This window comes from Rhamphochromis sp. 'chilingali' (genome assembly GCF_963969265.1).
Source record: "Rhamphochromis sp. 'chilingali' genome assembly, chromosome: 4".
In the NCBI taxonomy this organism is placed as follows: domain Eukaryota; kingdom Metazoa; phylum Chordata; class Actinopteri; order Cichliformes; family Cichlidae; genus Rhamphochromis; species Rhamphochromis sp. 'chilingali'.
This window is the reverse complement of record NC_137948.1, coordinates 24,166,204-24,187,404: the sequence shown is the minus strand read 5'-3', so window position 1 is coordinate 24,187,404 and position 21,201 is coordinate 24,166,204. Positions and strand designations below refer to the sequence as shown.

Sequence of the window (21,201 nt, the reverse complement as noted above, 5' to 3'; positions counted from 1 at the left end):
ATGCCCTACATACCAAACAGCTGCACAGTCATCCTCGGCAAACTACTACTTTTGAAAAGGAGAAAAAAAACCTGCAGCCAAAAATTAAAAAAGAAGCTTTTATTCAAGTGTTTATGCAAGTTTTTTGTTTTTACTATTTAAACTAACATGGTAACTGCTAACATGTGCAAAGGTTACAGCTTGGAAAATCCTTGCACATTATTGGAACCTAAGTTAACTCCTTACGCCACTATTGACCTTTCAGGTCTTGTGCAACAGGTCAGCCGGACGTGGTCAGTCGGTTACACTTCACAGGTTACTGTAATGTGTAAAGTACAGTTAAGAAAGATTTGCTGTCATTGGTTGGCTGTATTGCACTAACTAAAAATAATTTAAGTCCAATGTGAAGTCAGGCAGACTCAAAAAATGTCAAAACACCCCCAAATTAAAGTTTATGACTTCAGGGCTATTATAACGGAATGGTCAATAGTAACCACGACCATAAAAAAACATGAAACAATTGATTTGACTTTGTCCTTGAGCACAGTTTGGGTAAAGACCCATCAGTTGACTGCGTGTTTGTGTGAGCTTGATTGAATTCCGTCCAATCCTGAAGCGGAAGCCATTGTTGTAAAACGTGGAGGCACGTACAAAGGATGACCTCAGTTCAGCTGACTGAGCTAAAAATTGTCTTTAGGAATTTTTTCATCTATTAGCAGTCTAGTGTTGCCAAAGAATTCCATGTATCTTCAGCTTGAAATTCCCCATCATCCAAAAGGTCATTAAGAAATAGCCGTGAGGAGAAACTGTTGAAGTCATGACTGCATGCATTAAATATTTAAAGAACGGTTCCTTTTTAGTGTATATCTGGTGCACAGGGTCTACCTACTTTACTCAATGTCACCTCAATTCAAATATCAACCAAATATAGAATTTTCACAGAGAAGGCAAAATTGTGCTTGCAAAGTGTATGAGCCTGTTATAAAAATGAGAACTTTATTTCCTGTAAACTACCCAGCATACAGTGCACAAACATATAGGCAAAACACAACAGCCATGATATCAACAAATGTAATAATACTAAAAAGAGGCCAGTGTACTACATAATGAAATCACTTCAATAACTTAATGTAAAAAAAAAAGATTTAAAACAGACTCTTGTGGTCAAAAGGTAGGATACTTTCTTCTCCTGGTCTTGAGAGTGATCCCAGTCTTAGCTGAGAAATTCAAAATTTGGTATTCAATTTACATGCATTTTATTGCCCTGAGCTCTGCTTTGAAAGGCGTCTGGTTTCCTACATGACCACTTCAACTTTCTGTCTTAATTTGAGTGTGATAAATCAGCCTGAATGAAGCATTGCTCAACACACTTCATTCAAAGATTGAAACCAGGATTGAGCTGAAACAACTGTGACACACAATTTGGCAATTCAGTTGTTCTGTACACGACAAAGACGCCCACACCTCTTCTGAGCTCTGTTTTCAGGCAAAAGAAAAAATATAAACCCGGAAGGGAGACTCTTCAGTTGCGATTATGTGAGTATAAAGTGTACACAGCGACAAGGAAGTAAGACACTGGAGCTTAATGGGTTAAGCAGAGGTTTTTCACTAGAAAAGCGAAGTTTAAAACCCAAAGAAAGCTAAAATACTTTTCTTTACAGATGCCTGAATACTTACACACGTTAAATAAAGTGCCTTAAAGTAAGTCTGTCTTGTTGTTTTATTTCAATCTGAATGCAGCATCGCTCAAAACGATTCATCCAAAGAATGAAATCAGGAACTGCTTACTGCCCACATGTATGCTGACTAGCCATCATCCTAAAACTATTACTAATCATATTACTAACCATACGTCAAATCACAAGACTTGCTATGCGTGGCATGCTGCGAAAGCCAGTTTCAAAACTGTTTATTCCTAAGAAACTCAAAATAAGATGGTGAATGGCGTGACAACAGGCAGCAACACAGACCACACCTTCCCAGTTCAGGCTTCAAAAATCCTGGACATATGCTGTAGGTGTAGAAACTATATTTCAAGTTTAAACCCAGAATTATTTCAGCAACTAATGTGGTGTATTTTTTTTTTTTTTTTACAGAGAGGTGACGCTAACAATTAACATCATTTACAGAGGTTGTTTGTTTGTTTGTCTGTGTTTGCGTCTCCTCCATTATGGCCGTTCATATGCTGATCACAAGGTCAAGATTAAAAGTAAACCTGACCTTGAGGAGCATTGTCGTCTAAGGAAACACCTGCACATTGAGGTTCTCCCCTTTTAAGGAGAAATTTAAGATTATGCAGGTGAGGTGTGTGACACAGTACCCAGATCTGATTAGAGCAGGGGTGTCGAACTCCAGGCCTCGAGGGCCGGTGTCCTGCAGGTTTTAGATCTCACCCTGAACTGAATCAAATGATTAGTTTATTACCAAGCCTCTGGAGAACTTCAAGACATGTTGAGGAGGCAATTTAGCCATTTAAATCAGCTGTGTTGGATCAAGGACACATCTAAAACCTGCAGGACACCGGCCCTCGAGGCCTGGAGTTCGACACCTGTGGATTAGAGGTTATAAAAACATGGTTAGGTACAACGGACAGTGGCCAGGGGAAGATGGTGGCTGAGGAATGCATAATAAAGGATTATAGATTTTGTATTTCTAAAGGGTTAGAGGTTAGACGCCAGAAGGAAGTGGGGAGCAGTGAACAGCAGAGCAGCTTGGTTGAGTGAATGAACATGACGGGAAAGAGGTTATGAAAAAGATTTTGTCATCTGACAGGTAGAACAAGCCCAGATGTGGTAAAACTGGTTTAAAAATGAAGAAACACAGCATTGCAGTTTCACTATGACACCAGTTACCATTATGAAAAAAGCAAAGTTTAAACAATTACTTTTATCTGTTTTGGCTTAGATAATCAAATATATCAGACATAAGGAAACCATTAATTATACAGTTACTGCTGCTAGTCAATTACCATCGAGCTGTGGAACCTCAAGTCTCCTTTTCTCGGAGTATTGTCATCTATTTAATGTTATCTGAACACAGATTTCTACCCTAATGAAGATAATGTGATACTGAAAACTCTGGCACAGCTATAATATATAGATGGGTGAGACTGCTTAGTCATATTCTGTTTTTAATGCTCAAATGTGAACTGCACAAAGTAAGTCACAATATTGATTGGATATATTCACAGCCAGCTAGATTGATTTGCTTCTTAACATTACCATATTATAAATGGTCACCCTGAAAAAGCAGTAATTATGCAAAATGTCATTACTGCTTTATGTTGTAACTTTACATATAACTAGCAGCATAGTAGCAGTAATAAATTAACCTGCCCACTTTGTCACTAAATAGAAAATAGAAGTTTAAAAACTGCACTGGAGTAAAAACAGTAAAAAGTACAATATTTTTACACTGAAATGCTGTGAAAATATAAAGCAGCAGAACACTTACATTTAGCTAACTCGTAGACAAAATTATAAATAGGCCTTCCTCAAAGAGGATTCTACAGCACTACTTGATAAAAATGCAGCCTACCTAGTTACTTTAATCCGCTGCGTTTTTTAATTAAATCACGAAAAACTCCCAAACAATTCTGTTTAGTCGAGGTTTGTCACATTTGTCCGTAAAAGCTCATTTCCAGCATCCCCTCACAGTAAAAACCCGGTTAAGCACCGGGAGCAGGACGTGTTCTTTCAAACGAATTTTCTGAGGCGCATGCGCACAGTCGCACCACTGCAACGGCTCTGCAGTCACAGCTAGACGGTGACGTCACTCAATTCAAGCGATAGGCAAGCCCGGACACACACCGGTAGGCGATGAGCGGCGTTGCTGATTCGACCCAGGCAACCGGGGGATCCAAAAAAACTGTTGAGCCGGGGACGGTTGAAGACCACACCGTAGACCACACCAGCGAGGAGCCGGGATTATTCGACGGGTACCGTGTTGCGTTTAAGTGCCGTTTTTTGTTCCTCGTATAAGCATCACCGGGCTACCTGTCAGAGCAGCCTGACACGGAGCTTATCGCAGCAGGTTTTTATGGACGTGACAATGACTCTCCAGGATGAACTGACCACAGCCGCGGCGAAGGGAAACACGGCAGCGGTGGAGGCTCTTCTGGAGAGAGGGGCTCAAGTTAACGGGACGAACAGTTTTGGACGAACAGCTCTGCAGGTCAGTGCCGTCAGTAACAGCCCACTTTCTCCCACTTACACGGGTCTCATCAGGCGAGGTAACTCAAAGTTTCCAAATGGCAAACGCAGGCATAAATCCTTATTATTTCTATTATTTTTTACAACTATTAGCTATTAGAGATTTATACATGTCAGTAATAATAATAATAATCATTAAGAAAGAAAGAAACGACGGGTCTGAAAGTGACGCGCTTTGTTGTGTTTATGGAAGTCGCGTATTTTTATTGAGGAAAAGCAACAATCCCGGATCCCTTTGGTTTATTGTAAAAGCTGTAACGGCATCAATAGTGAAATGAAACTATAATATTGTTTCTTGCCTTTGGATTGGCCTAAAAAACTAGGCTGCATTGCAATATATGTGGCACAAAAATACTTTAACAATATAAAGCATCATAATATATTTTTACGCATTCTTTATATATACACACACACACACACACATACATACATACATACATACATACATACATACATATATATATATATATATATATATATATATATATATATATATATATATATATATATATATATATATTTGAATTCATGGCCCACATGTTGCGCTGATCGGTAGTGAAATGCCTCTTCAGTTGTTGCACTACAACAACTACAATAATCCATCTTATCTACATTCTTTGGAGCTTTTTTAAAAAACCTGTCGCGTCAGTCACAGCAGGCCTGTTTTGGTTGGGTGTAGAAGACTCGGGTTCAAGTAAAATGAAAGTCAACACTAAAGTCAGCCGCATGATAATAAATACATGAATAAATAAACGCACAGGGTTAAGTGTCTGTGCAAATAGTGCAAAAATAATTAACTGGCGCTGTACTTGTGCTTAATGTGCGCCTATATTAGTGAGTGACGGTGGGCTTACATGAAATAGTTTTTGTGCTTCAGAGTAAAATAATCGGATTCAGTTAAATCGGTTAATATGATTCCCGGTCAAGTTTTTTTTTTGTGTGTGTGTGTGTGTGTAGGTAATGATGATGGGGAGCACGTCGGTGGCTCAGCTGTTACTCGAGCATGGAGCGAATTCCAACGTGGGGGACTCAAGCACCGGGGCAAGCCCGCTGCACGACGCTGCTCGGACGGGCTTTCTGGACACTGTGCACCTTTTAGTGCAGCACCACGCAGACCCACAGGCCAGGGACAAGTTAAACCGTCTGCCTGTCGATTTAGCCAGACAGCACGGCCATAGAGATGTTGTTGATTTCCTGGAGAGTCTGCAAAATCCCTAACGCTGTGATGTCTTATTTTTATTTTTTTTAACTCCTTGCAGCCGGTTCTGAAGGTGGACTTTGCAGAGCAGGGGCCTAAAAAGGCCTTCAGCCGAAATTACACACTTGAAGTTTTGCTGTAAAATGCAGTATTGCTCTTTATTTATTCACTTTCGGTGTGTATCATTATTTTATTTCTAACGAAATTAGGGTTGTCGATGGGTCTATGTGTAAAAATGTAGGCCACATTTTCACACAACAACATCGCAACTTTTGTTAATTTAAGAATACGTTTTATGTTTTGTTTTATTTTTTGGGGGGGTTTTTCCAAGTGTTTATTTTCACTTTTTAAACATTTTTCCTTGTAAATATAATGTACAGTTTTACCCAATTATATTGTTTGCATATCAGATATTTAACTAAATAATACAAGAGATATTTTAGAAAGAAATTGGAAACTTTGCGAAGTTTGTGAACTTTTTTTTTTTTTTTTTTTTAAATCCAGGATGCACACTACTGAGGTCTAATCTCATTATTACCTAATACTGATATTCTGCACCTTGATGTAAACTGTAACACTGGTTTGAGGGCTGGACTGCTGTAGGATGCGTACTGGAGAATTAAAAACAAATGGAAAATACATGAAATACGTAACTCTGAACTCAGTAGTTTAATTATCCCAAAGGAGCTTTTGAATAAATTAAACTTTTCTTAAATTGGGGTAGGATTACCGTAGACAAGTTTGTAACTGCTCCGTCCCGCTTCCTTTTCCAGCGTGTAAATTGACGGGTACGGAGTTGGAGGCAACCCGCTGCGCCTGTTCTTTGTTCACGTGCTTTACTTGTGTTGCTTATTTTAATTGCTCTATTTCAAACATGAAAATAAAAATACAACCAAGCGGTTTTGAGCCGATACAGACTGCATACAGCGCATGGTAAGGATTATTATCATGCCAGTATTTGTGCAAATGTTTATTTATTCAGTGAAGAACTGACGTTTACTGAGCTCGCCTAACGGTGCTTTAGTAGCGTTTTGGGTCAGAATTACTTTTATAGTGGTACATTACTGACTCCTCATTAAAAAATAAAAATCTGAAAAGATATTAAAGAAAATAATAAATTGTATAAAGCTATGTTAAACATGAGGATGGCTTAAGTTCACCAATAACCAAAGGTGTATTCTACAACATACAGAAATCCACTCCATAGTTCTAGTGTTTGCTGCTTTTAAATTGTCATAAACTGTAACAATAGTAAACCCTTTCAAATAAGATTTAATTCATCCTGTGTCGGACAAAAGTATCTTTAAGATTAAATCAGTGATTTCCAGCACACTCCTGTTTCAAGAGCAGCAAAAAAAAAACAAAACAAAAAAAAAAACACAACCCTAAATTGTTCCCCTTAGGATATGAACACATGCCGCAAACCAACTGAGAAAATATTCACTGCAAGTCCAAGTAACTCAATTAACCACAAACTCAACTTGGATTAGTCAAAGTCTAACTTTTATTGAGACAAATTATTCATACTACAGAAAAACAGGCTGCTGAAGAAGAGGCTACTAAATATGCTGTGCAATGTACAGAGTAAGTTCAAGTTAAGAAAATCTAAACAAGAAAAATCTCAAATGACTACAATATGATGCAACATGACAAAATTCCCATTTCAATCCATGCTTTGGGGGGAGAAAAAAAAAAAAAAAAAAACAAAAAAAACTGTCAGTATAGCAAATAATTTGGGTGTTTCCCCGCCACTACCACTGTTGGTACAGGTTTACTGCCGATTTGACAGCTTTTCACTGACTTGGTTACGGTATTTGCAGGTACAGAGCAGCATGCCATTCAAAATGAGATGTTTCTCTAGTCATTAAACAGTCATAAAGAGCAAATAAAAATGAAATGATTCCGTAAAGACCACAAGAGTGGCCAGATTGAAGTAACATGTAGACGTTCAGTCATTCTCATGCTGACAGCTCGAAGAGTAGAAGCTTAAATGCAACTAAGGCAGTAATATAGTCTTTGTGTGCTAAACTTGCAAAGCTTTAAAAATCATCTTCATATAACCAGAAACTAAGACACCAGTGGCTTACAACCAGCAAACACATACACAAATGTGTCCACAAAATACTGAATACTTAAAACCTTAGAATGTTTAGACCCAAATGTGGTAACTGTAACAAACATCCATTTCCTCAACTACAGCTAGAGTGGAAGGGCCCTCCCACCTAACACTGTGTGAGAGGAAAACATGCTCCAGACATAAATGAGTGATCTCTGAATCAGAGTCAAGAGTAAACACAAAACACTGAACATCCAACTAAATAAAGACCCCCCCCCCCCCCAAAAAAAAAAAAGTGGATTATTTAATGTGAGGCACTTTGTTGTGATTCACTGATGATGATTGGACGGGCAGGGTTGAGTTTGCAGTCGGTGTTTGACTCCGTGTGGGTGGTTGTCTGGTCTCTTTATCCTTTCTAGTAGTTTCCTCTGCATTTAGTGCTTCGGTATCATTACTGAAGACTGAGCCATCGACTGGAAGAAAGAAAATATGTTATTACCAAAGTGTGTCACTGACACAGAGTGAAGGAGCCTTTTCTATATTTAGGAAAAGTCGTTATCAACATTGTCTTTAAGAAAGTACTCATTTTTCATCAAAAGTTAGCACTGTCATTAAAGAAAGTTTTGAAGAGAAAACTAAGGAAATTCAGGCAGTCTGTGCAAAAACACTGGGATACAGAGTGTTTTTCAAAATTTTAATTAATACATGTTTATCATGGTGCAAGTACTGCAAGAGATCCAACATAGCACAATGTGTCCTATTGTCTGAGTGAGCCCCCCCTTTTAGAAAATCATCTTGTTAATAGGCTCCCCCCCCCCCCAAAAAAAAGAAAAAAAAAAGCCATGCACCATCAGGTTTTGTTATTCTTTAGAAATGCTGAGAGAAATAAGTGAGATCAAAGTTCACGATAACCAGATAGAAAGCAAACAGACCCTCTTTCACAACTTGCAGAATGGAAATGAATCATCATAAAGCTGACGGCTTACTTTCAATGTATTTATTGTCTGAGCCCAGTCCATCTGACTAATCTGGGGTATTGCTGTTAACAGGATACTGCTAGCTTTGTTTGCATTCTCCTTCATCGTCTTCAGTACATTGTCAACACAGACCTAGGACGAGAAGAAGAAAAGAGAAAAAATGTATAGCAGCCATTTAAGAGGAATCACTTGCAATGGTGCAAATTTCACTTCCTTTAAAATGTCACAGCCACGCATTTCGAAAATAACCATCTTGGTGTGTATTTTTATTTTGTCTACTTTGAGTGAAGTAAACACTCCTCTGTGAACAATTCTTGAAAGCAGAGCATGATGTAAAGACAGGCACCATCTTGTAAAATCAGAGCTATTATGAATAGATTATGTATACACTTTAAAAGAACGACGGTGTGAACTCAGTCGCTAAGATGTAACACACATAATGTGGCCTCCTCTTTACTCAAGTCACAATTGCACAAAAACGCCAATAACCAGTTCAACATAATGGTGAATAAAATCCACTCAGCTGAAAAATGACACCACCCACTCCTCCCGTAAAAGGCCAGTGCGGTTAATGTAGATGTCCGCTTTCTCAAGAAAGATACACTTTCATATTCTACATGCAACAACACATAATTTCTTTTGCAGCTATGCATTACAGGTGTAATTTTTACCAATTTGAAAACAAAAACCGATGATCTTTAGTGTGAAAATACTTTCTGCATTACTAAGGTGGTGTGTGGCTATAATTTACAAGATTATTGTGAACAGTACTCAGTCTCCCAATGTGGAACCAGTTTAGTGCATTTCCACAAATGACTGGAAGTGATGCTAAAAAGCCGGCATCAGTAGGGCAACACAAAATTGCTGAGCTAAGAACCACCAAAACCAGAGTCGTGTGTGTGAGAAATTCACAAATGTCTGGCAAATGGAGCACATGCTTGTCTTCCCTGTAATGTTATCCTTTAAAAATAAATTGATAAAACCTTCAATCTGGCACCAAGGCACAACTGACTGCACCTCCACTGTGCTGGTGGAAAAAAGGTATGTGAATATGATCTTAATAGCACTGGTTTAGTAAAACCATATTTATTTATAAAAAAAAAAAAAAAAAAAAAAAAAAAAAAAAAAAAAAGAATTAAAACATTCATGTACGAGTGCAGCAGAAACAAAGCTACTGGACAACACGGAGAGCAGTTGATTGTGAAAGTACCGGCTTAACCAAATCAGTCACGTCAGGACCTGTGAGTGAGTCACAGCAGTAGGTGGAAAAACAATATTTTGCTCTTTGCACCTGTACTGGGATTGCTGCGTACATTTTACAACCATCACCTGTGCTCTGAAATTTAGTGACTCATTACATGGTTCAGTTTCGAGCCTACTGAACCATGTATACGACACTAGCAATCACTTTACTCACGTGGCTAATGCAATACAATGGAGGAACTAAAAATCAAAACGGTGAAATAAGCAGTTATACCGCACAAACGTGGAGTTCTCATTCTTGTATAAATGCAGTGAAGTATTAGTTCATAATCCATTCTGAAATTCATTCAGCCACAACTACAGTGTACATTACAGTAAGTTGCACAACATTACTTCCATCCTGTGTACCTCCTGTAACCTTCATTAACCCTTCCCTTGAGTGCTTGTTTTTATGTCACACTCAATGATTAGGTTCATGTTTTTGTGGTATTTGTCAGGATGAAGACAGTGTAGCTGATGACTCAGTGTGACTCAACCTCCTCTGGCAGGGCTTCCACCGGAGACTGGCAAACAAGCCGACTGGTTGGAGAGGGACAAGGGGGGGGAGGCCAGGAGGTAGTATCAAGCTGCGAGGGAGTGAGAGGGGGGGGGGGGGGGGGGGGCGGGCGGAAGGATGTGGCGAGCATTCTCTAACAGGAGGGGGAAGAGGTCAGCTGCAGGAACTCGGAAGTGGAGTTGTGAGTTGGGCTGGATCAGTTCTACATAAGCCGGCGCTCGCCCACACGCAGTAGATCAACTGCATAATCCAGAGCGCCTGACAGAGGCCAGGTCACTCGGAAGCCATAAGAAGCCACAGATACTTTTATCTACTTATGGAGCACAGATGTTAAAAACCTCTAACCCATCATTTATAGTGAGAGTGAACGATCTGGTTTAGAAACTCGTTGTGATACAGTAAACTTTAAAACTACAGCCACTACTTAAAATACACTGCTCAAAAAAAATGAAAGCAAATTTATTAGATTTCAGTGTGGGGGAAAAAAATAATACTGGACATCTATACTGATACGGACTGGGTAGTGTGTGAGGAATGAAAGGATGCCACATAATTTGGAAATGATCAATTTGAAAAGTATCAACCTACAGAGAGCTGAATTCAAAGGCATCCTGAAGATCAAAAGCAGCGGACTAGTCCATTTTGCTGACATTTCATTACTGTAATTCACACTGGTACTCAGTTTGGCCCCCACATGCTTGCCCAGCGATGTTGGACCATGCTCCTAATGGGACAATGGATGGTGTCTTGGGGGATCTCCCAGATCACTTGGCTCATGAACAGCCTGAAATGAAACACAACTGATGCCTAATGACAGCTAGGGTGACGCTCTCTAGCTAATCAGAGGCATTCACACCAGTATCCTGCTGGAGGTCACTTTGGAGCTCTGGCCGTTCTTGTCCTGTTCTTCCCTGCACAAATGAGCAGATACTGGTCCTTCTGATGGATTTGACTTTCTACAGCCCTGTTCAGCTCTCCTTGAGCAAACCTTCTGGCAATAGCACGCATCAATGTGCCATCCTGGAGTTGGCCCACCTGTGCAACCTCTTTAGGATCCAGATATCCAGGCCTCATGCTAGCCAAATGCAAAACTAGTGCAAAAACAATCAGAAAAGATGAGGTTAAAAAAATAAAATAAAATCAAAAAAATCAGTGGCCTTCACCTGTAAAACCATTCCCCTTTTAAGAGTTGTCTCACTGTTGTCCCTCTAGTGCACCTGTTAATTTCATTAATGCCAAAGCAGCTGAGACTGATAAACAGTGCCCTCTGCTACTTAACTGGCCATATCATATCATTTTTTTTTTTTTTTTTTTTTTACTTTAATTGAATCGAATGACTAAAATTAAATGGCTTAAAACTAACCCATTAACTCTAATTACAAAAAGGCAAGACTAATTTTGTTCCCAGAGCTGAACACTGCAGACGTGACAACATGTTTCTGTACGAAACGAGTGTTTATTGCTTTGGCATCATAAACATATCAGACTTTGTTATCTCAGAGGTAATCTGGGAGGACTGGATATAATTGCACTGAAATTATTTTAGTGCGCTATTTGACGCAAGAAGTGGACGTGCGTTTAAATTGTGTTGCACAAAAGCAACTGAGGGAACTCGTGACCTGGCCAAGGCTGACCTCGCACAGCTTGCCAAGATGGCCTTTGAATGAGCTTCTGAAGAGCACCATGGAGTTAAAAGGTTGTCATTGATTCTACCTGGTCGGCCAGCCAGCAGGAAAGTTCCCAGAGCTGATGTTGTGGTATAAGGCAGTTTTCTATTTGTTGGTAAATTTTGTTTTCCATTGTAAAGAAACAAAACCATGTCTGCAATGCGTAAAAAGATGTTATGATAAGCAATACTTAGCTTGCTAGTGTCGTCTTTGTTTTGTTTTTTAAATGTATCAACACAAGTCATCAGGGCATGTGCTGGATCAGGCTGAACAGGGTGACTGTCGTTTAGGAGGGTTTGAAAGGTAAACTCCAAAACAGTCTGCTGCGCTTGTTGACATTTAGTCACAGTATTATGAATCTACATACTTTGAGGTGCGATTTGTGTCTTTAAGCTTTGGCATAGGAGAATGATATGCATATTCCTTAATCTCCCAAAAATAAGTGTATTGTTAAGAAATTAATGTTAAAAAGTGATTTATTTTTTCAAAGCCAAAAAACAGAGAACTTCACCTGCAAACTCTGCTGATCACAGCTTAGCAAAGATAAAGTAAGGGAGCCAGTTTGAGGATCGCAGAACAAACATGATGATTAGGCTGCAAATAAATGATATAAATGCAACCTAATGCCATTAGCTTTATGCTACCCTTTTCTTAAAGTTGTGCAATTATCTTCAGGCCTAATATCAAAAAGCTTACACTTAAAATCAGTCATATTCATTCAGCTCTTAAATAATGCTCTTTAATTTCGTCGTGTAAAATTAAAATGTTTAGGTTGGCGTTTGTTGTGCAGTGGGCCAGGGAAGAGGCACGATGCACCGTTAACTGACCCACTTTAACAGGGCATCATCCACTGCCACTGACTCACAAGACAAATAAAAGCTTGAAACATCAAAGTAATAAAAACGACAGTTAGGACCTCTGGCCCGCCACTCACTGCTTCCTCGTGCTCCTTCCAACAGTCATAGTCTGTTGCCATGGCAATGCTGGCATAGCACAAGCCAGCCTCCTTGGCGAGGACCGCCTCTGGCACGGTGGTCATATTGATGACGTCAGCACCCCACTGGCGGAACATCAGGCTCTCTGCCCGCGAAGAAAACCGAGGCCCCTCGATAGTCAGCATGGTCCCTCGCACATGACATTTGACCCCCAGACTCCGCGCCACCTCCACCAAAACCTGCAGGGAATATCACCGTCATTCTGGAATAAATCACTAACCCCCAAGGTGGGGTGGCAACTGCTTATCTGTATGCCGTTTCAGTCTACTGCAGATAAGCAGACATTCATTCTAAACACAGACGCTACCCCCATGAAAACACTGTCTCTGAAGGTCCATTATTTTTCTTGACCAGGAGAAGTTTTTCATGTCAATATTGGAAACTTAAAGACAATTATGGTTTTATTCAACCTGGTGCATTCTGTGGCCCGAAAACAAAACAAACAGTAGGTAACCAGCAATCAGACAGTAAAGCCTTTCCATCAGCACACAGCAGCAGATATCCCACGTTAGTCGAGGTTCCCATTTCTGGAAATGATGCGGGGTTAATATTTGTTAGAATGGTACGTTGGTTCAGTCGAGGGTGCTGCCACAGCAGAGCCCGCAGAGGACAGGACACACAACTCACCACCAAATTACCTGTATTACTTTCCCATCCAACAGGACATCGCTTAGACTTGGTGCTAGAGAGCTGGCAGGTTAAAGACCATTTAATGTCCAGTTTGACTGCATCGGATATTTGTGCTCTCATATGCACCTCAGTCATGTAACGTCTAGAAAAGCATCACAAAAAACCTCCTTTACGTTGTCAGACAAAAAGACCCACAGTGATGTGCACTTTATGCTATCAATACTTACACTGAATAAAAATAATCACTTTAGGAGAATTTAGTATACAGTGGTCCCTCGTTTATCGCGAGAGTTGCGTTCTAAAAATAACCTGCGATAGGTGAAATCCGCAAAGTAGTCAACTTTATTTTTTTTACAATTATTATAGATTTTAAGGCTGTAAAACCCCTCACTACACACTTTATACACTTTTCTCAGACAGGCATGAACACTCACATTTTCTCTTGTTTAAACACTCAAAGTTCAAACCTTCGTAGAAAAATAAGTCCAGCATTATAGAATGAAACCAAAGATCAGACCCTATTCTCAGGTCCAGAACATGGGAATAGAGCAGCCGCCAGAGAATTCAACATTAATGAATCAATGGTACAGAAGTAGAGGAAGCAATAACAATGAGATGAGTAAAGTTTGACTTATCTGACTGTTTTGTTTCGCTTAATGCGCCCTATAGTCCGGTGTACCTTATGGTCCGGAAAATATGGTAACTTCTACCTTCCTTTAGCATGTCCAGAAGTCCAACTTTTTGTGCGATGATTAGCATCTTCCTCTGCCTTTTGGGTGTTATCACGGGTGCTTTTGATGGTGCAAAACGTTTTGTCGACATTGTTGTGTTTGTTGGGGAGAAAACACACAGTGCAGCACTTCAGTCACACACTGCTAGCGATCGAAGATTTATGTAAATTTGACAAGCTGAACGCATTCTGTACTGTACAGGAGACACGGCATGAAGGAGATTGACTGACAATGGTCTACAGCTGATCAGGACTCAGAACACAATGCACTATTTTAAAAAGAAAAAAAAAAAAAATCTGCAAAACAGCGAGGCTCTCAAAAGGTGAACCGTGTTATAACAAGGGACCACTGTACTGAGCAAAATTACATGTCAGTTACAAAATAACAAGTTTGACGTAGGACGTGTTTAGATTTATAGACTTACCTCTCTAGTTTTGTTGCAGAAAGGCTCAGCCATGGGGATATGACAGACACCTGGGGGACTGGTGGGCTGACCATCGTAGAGTGTTTGAGACCTCTTGGTTGTCCTACCAAACAAACAAAACAGAAAAAAAAAAAAAAAGCAGATTTGTTTCAATGACAAAAATATAAAAACACTTAAAGATGTAAGATTAATAACTTTGTTTCTTTTTAATGAGTTTATCTGACCTAAAGTTGAGAAAAAGTGTGAAAAGATATGAGGAATAACTGCAGAAATACTGGGAATGGCCATCAAAATCATTCTAGACAACATGTCGACATGAATGAGGTACAGAATTCATTCATTTCATAATCAGGACTATTTGGCTCAGAAATCTGCAAATTTTTGTGGCATGACCAGTTTCACAGCAGTCAGGACTATAAACATCAACAGAATGGAAGAAGGTCTCAAGCTTCGCTATAACAACCGACCTAAAGTTTTCCCTTCCGCTGAGTCAGTGCTGTTGCAAGAGGCAAAGTGCCAGCCTGTGTCCCCATGGTTCTTCATGGCAATAGGTCAGGATTGCACAAAAGGCTGATTCACTTATCCAAGTGACCTGAAAACATCAGGATTTCTGTGCTCCATGTAGCCTCTTAGCTTCTTTTGTATAAAGGGAATTCTGTGTGGATGCAGTTTGGACAAAGCCATGTTCTTCAATGTAGAAGAAATTTACTTCATATTACTGATTTACCAAAGTAGCCACTGTTTGCCTTCATGGCCACTTTGCACTTGTCTTGTACAGCTTGCCAGAAGTGACTTTGTGCACATTCACATGATTTCCTTTTTAACTGTATTCAAAAGCATTAGCTGCATCATGCTGAGGTTCTGCTGGTATATACCAAACAGACCCATCTGACTACTTTAGTAATCCAAAAGGTGAAAGATTACATAAGTGAAAGAATTGTGATGATACATTGATGGTGGCTTCAAGCAGTGGTCCTGCATTATACAGCAATACACTTGCAATGAAAGATACTGACCAAATAACCAATCAAAAAGGTATGCAGCATGAAATGACGCGCTCGTCAATGGGACACCAGCACTTGTTTTTAAAATAAAGAGGGGAATTCCAGCCATGCATCAAATCTGATGATTCACGTATCAGCACACACTCCACATTGCTTTGCCTCAGTGTGCTTTGCACCTTAAGAGAAATCTCATACTTGGAAAAAAACAAAACAAAAAAACAAATCATGAAATGGAAGACCGAGTTGCCTCGGCTGCAGATCATTGGTTTTGTTTTCAACATGCATGACTAGAGCTAATGTCAGTGCTTCCCAAGATTTAAGTAGACGCATCAATTGTTCAGAGAAGGCTGTGTGACTGTTTTAACTGTTACACGGAATAATAAGGAAAGACATGTTTGGGACAAGGAACACAATGAATAGTGGAGACCTGTATGTTGGTCAAATAAGCCATAATGTTGTTTCAAAACAACACCTTAACAAAATGCAGTTAAGGTGAAATGTTGACATCTGCAAGAGTAGTTTTAGTTGAAGTGGGTGTGATTGTTCTTTGGGCCGTGCTGGTGACATTGCTGGCTTAGAACTTTGTTTTATATCTTCTCTTTGAACAAGATAGAAATTTAGGAGTAACATGGCGATCGTGGCTCAAGAGTTGGGAGTTCGCCTTGTAATCGGAAGGTTGCCGGTTCGAGCCCCGGCTTGGACAGTCTCGGTCGTTGTGTCCTTGGGCAAGACACTTCACCCGTTGCCTTCTGGTGGTGGTCAGAGGGCCCGGTGGCGCCAGTGTCCAGCAGCCTCGCCTCTGTCAGTGCGCCCCAGGGCAGCTGTGGCTACAATGTAGCTTGCCATCACCAGTGTGTGAATGACTGGATATGTAAAGCGCTTTGGGGTCCTTAGGGACTAGTAAAGCGCTATTATAAATACAGGCCATTTACAAACCCAGCAGTGAGACCTTAAGAGATCCAGCCTACGGCTCTTCAATCCAGCCTAGGCTTACAATGTTTTTTTCCTGGGGACCCTGGAAAAAACATTGTAAGCCTAGGCTGGATTGTAAATGTAAAATAATAAAATAAATATTCTTCTGTAGCAATAACAAAGTATAACATAAATTATTCTGTAGCAATTACACAAGAATATCCAGTAATGTCCCTGCCTACAATTAAACACATTCACTTACTGAAAATCGGGGGCACCTGCTGCGGCAGCCTTTTACCACAAACTTAGTCACTGCTTGGTGACATTAGTCTATCCTGGCCTGAAAGGAGACGCTACCGGTAGACTGCAGCGAGAACTGCCAGCATCTGAGCCAGACTCTGTCTCTCTCATCATGGTCACCTAAATGCACAGTAATGGCAGGTTTTGTAATAAGGCAGATCGCGCTAACATAATATGCACCGTTAGTTGATTATTTACCTGCCGCATTAACGGGAGAGGACGTGCAAACGTTACCGCTGCTGCTGGGTTGAGATTCACGAGTCCGGAGCGGAATTAAAAACACGACATTCATTTAAGGTCATCGCGTGTTTTGTGAGCAAATGCTTTTGCATATTCGTAGTGTTTCCTCCCTTAAATGAAATATCTACTTTGCAAGTTGCCCTCAACTGGAATCGATAAGGGAATCGTTTGCAAAAATGGCAAACAATTCCAAGGAATTGAAACAGTGGGAACCGGTTCTCAACAAGAACCGGGTTTCGATACCCATCCCTAGTCATTATATACTATATTTTGCAGACAGAGTTACAGGACTGTCTCCCAGACCACAGACTCATAATACAAGTCAGAGCTTTATAATATAAATTTAAAAAAAAAAAATCAAGTTGTGTTTTCGAAATTGGAGTTAGTTATTTGTACTTCCAATAGTGTTAACATACTGCACAGGTGAATGACTAGAATTTTTTACATTTTCATTGTAAGGGGGCTAAAGCAGTTAATTAAAAGAAGTCTAACATAAATGTAAATGCTATAATTTGATTATTTTAATAAACCATGTAACTTGGATGGATTAGATGCCGGCGCGACCACAGTGCACACGTCTGATGTCGTTCAGAGTGGTCCAAGGGACCGCTCAGGGAGTTTGTGTGTTCGCTCAGACACGTGAAAAATTAGAGGGAACATTGCTCCGAACCCATCAAGAGGAACCAGTTGAGATGGTTCAGGAATCTGACTAGGATGTTGCCTGGACGCCTCCTAGATGAGGCATTTAAGGCATTTCCAACTGGAAGGAGGTTCCAGGGTACAGCCAGGAACAACTGAAGAGATTCCATCTGTTTATTAGCTCAGAAATGTCCGATGGATAGAGATGGATGAGGTGGCCAGACGGAGACAGGTCTGGACATTATTGCTTAGACTGACCCTGCAACCCAAACTCATAAGTGGCCAAAGAAGAACAAAAAATAAATAAAGCAGTAAAGAGTAATTTTAATTTCTTCAGTCATGGCACCGATCTTGTGGCCCATTATTAGGTAATGGTGCTAATGTCGGCCATAATGCAACGGAATTGTTCATGTGGCTGGGAAAACCTGCAGTTAGTTGAAACCAAAAAAAAAAAAAAAAAAAAAAAAAGTTGTTTGGATCAGTGATGAAACACTTATTGTGCTGAAAACACTGAATCTACATGAACTACATAAACTTTTTTCCTGGATTATTGAGCACGCATAAATCAATATAAGACGAGCTGCATCCAAAAGCAAAAGCATTTGTTGTAAAGGCTAAACTTAGAACCTGACAGTCCGTAGATGCATTTTAAAAGTACAATTTAGCACAGTGTTAGCCATGATTAGAATCTGACAAAGTAAGCTCTTATAGTGACCATGTGGTTTGCACACAACAAATAAGCAGAGGTGATGGCATGAAGTAAAGCCTTCAGCAGCACAGCATGCTGTCACATGCTGTGGGACAAGTCTGTGCATGTCCCAACAAGCAACTTCCTCATTTCCGATAAACAGATCTTGTTTGTTCTAGATACTAGTAGTTTATCGACTTCAACAAAACAGGCAAACCCACATGCAAACTCACTCATGTTGAAATTCATAATAGAACACACTGACATAAATTAGGGAAGGCAGACTACAACTTACCTCAATTCAGCTAGATGCATGCCAACTCATGAGTCATAAGGAATCCTTTTTACACCTCTCAATGCACATATTGTGCCATTTAATAAAATCTCTGCTGTCAGCTAACAGAACACTCCCACAAGGTCGTGCTCTTGGTACGCTACAGCAGAAGTATGTGTGTATGCCTTGAGGTCAGAAACAGCTGACAAGCTATTTTTTCCCCCCTCCATGAAACAGAAAGAAATTATCAAGGTTTACCAGCAAGTGTGTTTAAGCAAGAACTCAGTCGCGTGCTACAGTTTTAACCACAGCCATACAATACCAGCGATCACTTGCAAGCCATAACCCTTTTATCTACGTCCCCCCGGTTTGTTTTGTCATATATCATCGTATCTCAATGCTTGTTCTCCCTCTGCTCTTTCCCTTCACCTGAAAAATAAATAAAATACTGTAGAACATGGCTGCCCCTTCCTCCCCACTGTCACCAAGTGCTTCCTAACCAGAGGCTGTTTTCTCTCTCAAGTAGGATTTTTTCCATACAATACAAAATAATGAGCATTAAAGATGAAGCTGCAAATTCTTGTGGATTTTGAGGGATAAAACAATACTAGACTCAGTTTTTTTGCCATAAGATATCTAGTCTGTTTTAGAAAGTGGTTTGACACTAAATATCAAAGTGCATATATGAGTGTATTTATTTGCATGTTTACATCTATAAAATCCTCAAAATACTGGATCTTTATTAGTTTATTACTTGGAGATGATTTCTTTTAGTCAAGTATTTTCAGTGCACGGACAGAGACACTTAAAAAGCGTCATCCTTATGTCAACAAGGTTACTCTGAGTCACACTTTGACTCTGTTGACAAGAAGGAAACTGACAGGTTATAAACCAATTCAACCTGTTCCCATGAATATTTACTGCACATACCAGTCTGTCTTTAAAAAGCCAACGATCAGTGTTCAGTCACTTGTCCTGTTACTACCGGTAATTGTTGCACGGATACTAAACGTTCCTTTCAGTCTGTCTATAGATAGAGAGATCTCTCTATGATATATGATTCCATCTAAATTCTAGTGCCATCATCACATCAATTATTTCATACCTGTAGCTCCACCAGATGAAAATGGAGACTGCTTTTTATTTGCTCACTGCCAATTTTATGAATCATGCAACTAGAGCACAATGAGGTTCTCTTCCTCCACCTCCCACACGCTTTGTTAACTAAGGATGAATTAACTGAAGAACTATCACAAAAACCCATTTATATATTCTCCATCTCATTGACAAAGTTGGAAGCAGATGGAAATCAGCTTATTTTTTGTTCTAAACTTGAGTTACAGTTAACATTGAGTCTATGGGGGACTGATTCACTTTTGGAGCAAAGGCCCATTCACACGGCAGGATGCGGCATCTGCTGTGCTAACCGCTAGCTGGAGCAAATTGCCCAAAATTTGTGTTGTACTTGCTGTTGCACTCCGGCAATTTTTTTGCACCCACTCCACATGTACTAGATGCGCTTCCCGGTCAGTTTAAACCCTGCATCTCTCATTTATGAAGAAGAAAGCTTTGGCACTATCCCTACCGAGTCACTCTACAACACTGCTTTCCTCCTGAACCACACACACACACACACACACACACACACACACACACACACACACACACACACACACACACACACACACACACACACACACACACACACACACACACACACACACACACACACACACACACACACACACACACACACACACACACACACACACACACACACACACACACACACACACACACACACACACACACACACACACACACACACACACACACACACGTCATAAAGTTTGCATCTCTGATATGCACAGAATGTTTTCGTTCATTGTGGGTCTGAACTTAGAGCAGGTGTGGGCTTAATGCCTAATCACCTAATCCAGCCCTAACTATATTCTTTATCAAAAAGAAAAAAAAAAAGAAGAAAAAAAACACAAAGGTTTTAGGGCTAATCTTAAAAGGTAGAGAGGAAGTTTATGTCCTGAATCCAAACTAGGAGCTGGTTCCCCAGAAGAGAGGCCAGAAGGAGGATAAGACAGAAGTTGTAGTGTTTGATAGTCACACCCTGCTGGAACAACTGACTGATGCGTTAGGTCCCCTTGGTAGCCATCTCTCGCCCACTGTTAGAAACCTTTGTGTTTTCCTGGACAGCTCTTTCAAACCCGAGAAACAGATCTCCTCTGTCGTTGGGAAAAAATAAATTAAAAAAAAACAAAACAAAAAAAAAAAAAAAAAAAAAAAACACAACCCTGTTTCTACCAGCTGCGTCAGATATTTAAGACAAAGCCATACCTCCCTTCGTAGGAAAAAAAGTTTATTCACGCTCTTATCACTTTCAAGTTAGACTACTGTAATTCCCTCTACTCGGGCCTCCCATCTTCCTCTATTCACCGGCTCCAGTTTAAAACGCAGCTGCACCTCTCCTAACTGGTACTAGAAATTATGCCCACATCACACCAG

General features: G+C 40.1%; 1 protein-coding gene and 1 pseudogene across 2 annotated transcripts in view; one reads left to right on the top strand and one right to left on the bottom strand.

Annotated features, from left to right (window-relative positions):
- Positions 1–3,769: 3,769 nt before the first annotated feature.
- Positions 3,770–5,887, top strand: cdkn2a/b (cyclin-dependent kinase inhibitor 2A/B (p15, inhibits CDK4)). Its single transcript, XM_080880412.1, has 2 exons — positions 3,770–4,152; positions 5,148–5,887. Exons 1-2 carry the CDS (start codon positions 4,018–4,020, stop codon positions 5,406–5,408), a joined length of 396 nt encoding a protein of 131 aa, XP_080736538.1. The 5' UTR covers positions 3,770–4,017; the 3' UTR covers positions 5,409–5,887.
- A 968-nt stretch (positions 5,888–6,855) lies between these two features.
- The window catches only part of LOC308396091, a 32,852-nt pseudogene continuing 18,506 nt past the window's right edge, over positions 6,856–21,201 (bottom strand). Inside the window, exons 6-9 of the transcript XR_013974789.1 lie at positions 14,628–14,730; positions 12,782–13,021; positions 8,431–8,553; positions 6,856–7,917 (exon numbers count right to left, since the gene is read on the bottom strand). The product of XR_013974789.1 is annotated as an uncharacterized misc_RNA (transcript). The remainder of the gene's footprint in view (positions 7,918–8,430; positions 8,554–12,781; positions 13,022–14,627; positions 14,731–21,201) is intronic.